The sequence below is a fragment of the Elephas maximus genome, chromosome 10 (assembly GCF_024166365.1).
Source record: "Elephas maximus indicus isolate mEleMax1 chromosome 10, mEleMax1 primary haplotype, whole genome shotgun sequence".
In the NCBI taxonomy this organism is placed as follows: domain Eukaryota; kingdom Metazoa; phylum Chordata; class Mammalia; order Proboscidea; family Elephantidae; genus Elephas; species Elephas maximus.
The window spans coordinates 25,413,632-25,415,661 of NC_064828.1; the positions used below are offsets into that span (position 1 = coordinate 25,413,632).

Below are 2,030 nucleotides of genomic sequence, written 5' to 3' on the forward strand. Positions count from 1 at the left end.
TAAGAGGTGGGCACTTGTATGCTACAAATGGGAAAATTAGGGGTTCAATAATTAAAATGATTTGTCCAGATACACTTGGTTTGCCATTCAATGAGGTAAGTTTGAACTCAAACTATCAGTAAATTGCTCTCTCATTTACACTATTGGATGGTGAGTGAGTATTGTGGTGACGTGAGAAAGCTAATATATCTCATTTGTTTATTGTCAGGCAGTCATTTAAATCTAATGAATTCTAATTCGTTTAACTGATAGCTCTTTAAATATTTATGACAGTAAGAAATACATGTAAATTCCTTATCAATTAACTGCAAACATTTAGTTAGAATAAGATGCAACTGATAAAAAAAATAGAACCTATGTCAAGGTAGAGAAGAAGATGACATGAGAGCTCGAAAGAGTGGTTTGTACAGTATGCAATGGCAAACTGAATGGGATAAAACTTGGTCAGATGAATGGATACCACGGGCAAACACAAATGGATAGAAAAAATAGTAAGCAGATTTACTTCAAAAAATAAAAGAAAGCTGAAGACAGAATAATTTGGTTTGACAGAACTTTTTCTAAGTTATAATTCACATTTAAATCATGTAGCTAGAACTATGATTATTATTTAATAAAAGAAAATAAAACTAGCCTACCATCTCCTAATTCATTAGTCATTCAAATGACTATTCAAAAGTCATTATTCCAACCTCAGGTTCTCTACCTTCAAAAAACTCCCTTCAACTTCTTATGTCTCTTGTTTTTTCGTAGTAAGTCCACTCCTGTCCCACAGCTTCCACATGGCTGACTTGACATTTTTGTTCCGTAGTGTGTAGATGAGTGGATTCAGCATGGGGGTAACAACATTGTAGAGCACAGACACCAACTTGTCCACAGAGAAAGTGGAAAAAGGCCGAGCGTAGATGAAAATACAGGGTCCAAAAAAGAGTGTTACCACCATGAGATGGGAGGCACAGGTGGAGAGTGCCTTTTGTCTCCCCTCCTTGGATCGAATCTTGACCAGGATAGTGGTATAAGAAGAAATCAGAACCACAAAGGAGCTGGTAGAGATCAACCCACTGTTAGACACCATTAGTAATTCAATGACAAAGGTGTCTGCACAGGCAAGTTTGATGACAGGAGGAACATCACAAAAGAAGTTGTCCACCTGGTTTGGCCCACAAAAAGGCAGATGGTTAGTGAGAATTGTCTGAACAATGGAGTGCACAAATCCCCCAGTCCAGGAAGCAGCTACCAAAAAACAGCATAACCTTCCACTCATGACGGTGGTATAGTGCAGGGGACGACAAATCGCAACATAGCGATCATAGGCCATCACCGTGAGCAGGAACATTTCAGCTGCCCCTACAAAATGAAGGAAGAAGAGTTGCACAATGCATTGGTCATAGGTAATGAGCTTTTCATTTTCAAGGAAGTCAGCCAGAAGCTTAGGAGTAGTTACAGTTGAATAACAGAGATCCAGGAAAGAGAGATTGCCAAGAAGGAAATACATGGGTGATGAATTCAGGCAGTTATCAGAGGCCACTGTGAGCCTGATGAGGACATTGCCCACCCAAGTGGACACATAGAAGAAGAGAAATAATACGAAGAGCCCTGCCTCTATAACTGGTGTCTGGGAGAAGCCTGCTAGGACAAATTCTCTCACAAATTCTGTCTGGTTTTCATCCATTTGACCTGGCTCCCCCTAAGGGAAAAAAAAAATCTGGAATTAGTAACATTAAAAAGGAAGGACATATTTCACGCCAAATTCAAGAATCTGCTCATAGCAAAAGAGATATATTTTCTCTAGGATGTATGCAGATTGATTACATAAGAGAAATTATTTCATCCTTAGCTGATATATATGCTGTCCAATGAGTTCCAGCCTTGACTCATTGATGAAGTGGGCTAAGATGCTTTGGAGCATGAAGTCACCTGGTCCTGGTCCTTCAACTTTGACTTGATTCATCCCTTTCTTTCATCAGTCAGTATTTTCTTTCTCTCTCCTTCATGTTTAGTCTCGAGGAATATGCTACGTTTCCTCAAGA

General features: G+C 39.2%; 1 protein-coding gene across 1 annotated transcript; it reads right to left on the minus strand.

The window, feature by feature from the left end:
• Positions 1-730: 730 nt before the first annotated feature.
• Positions 731-1,672, minus strand: LOC126084655 (olfactory receptor 4Q2). Its single transcript, XM_049899244.1, has one exon. The coding sequence runs from the start codon at positions 1,670-1,672 to the stop codon at positions 731-733; it is 942 nt and encodes a 313-aa protein (XP_049755201.1).
• Positions 1,673-2,030: the final 358 nt, after the last annotated feature.

Coding starts and splice junctions, on each gene's coding strand:
- LOC126084655 (XM_049899244.1), bottom strand. CDS start 1,672: ATGGATGAAAACCAGACAGAATTTGTGAGAGAATTTGTCCTAGCAGGC.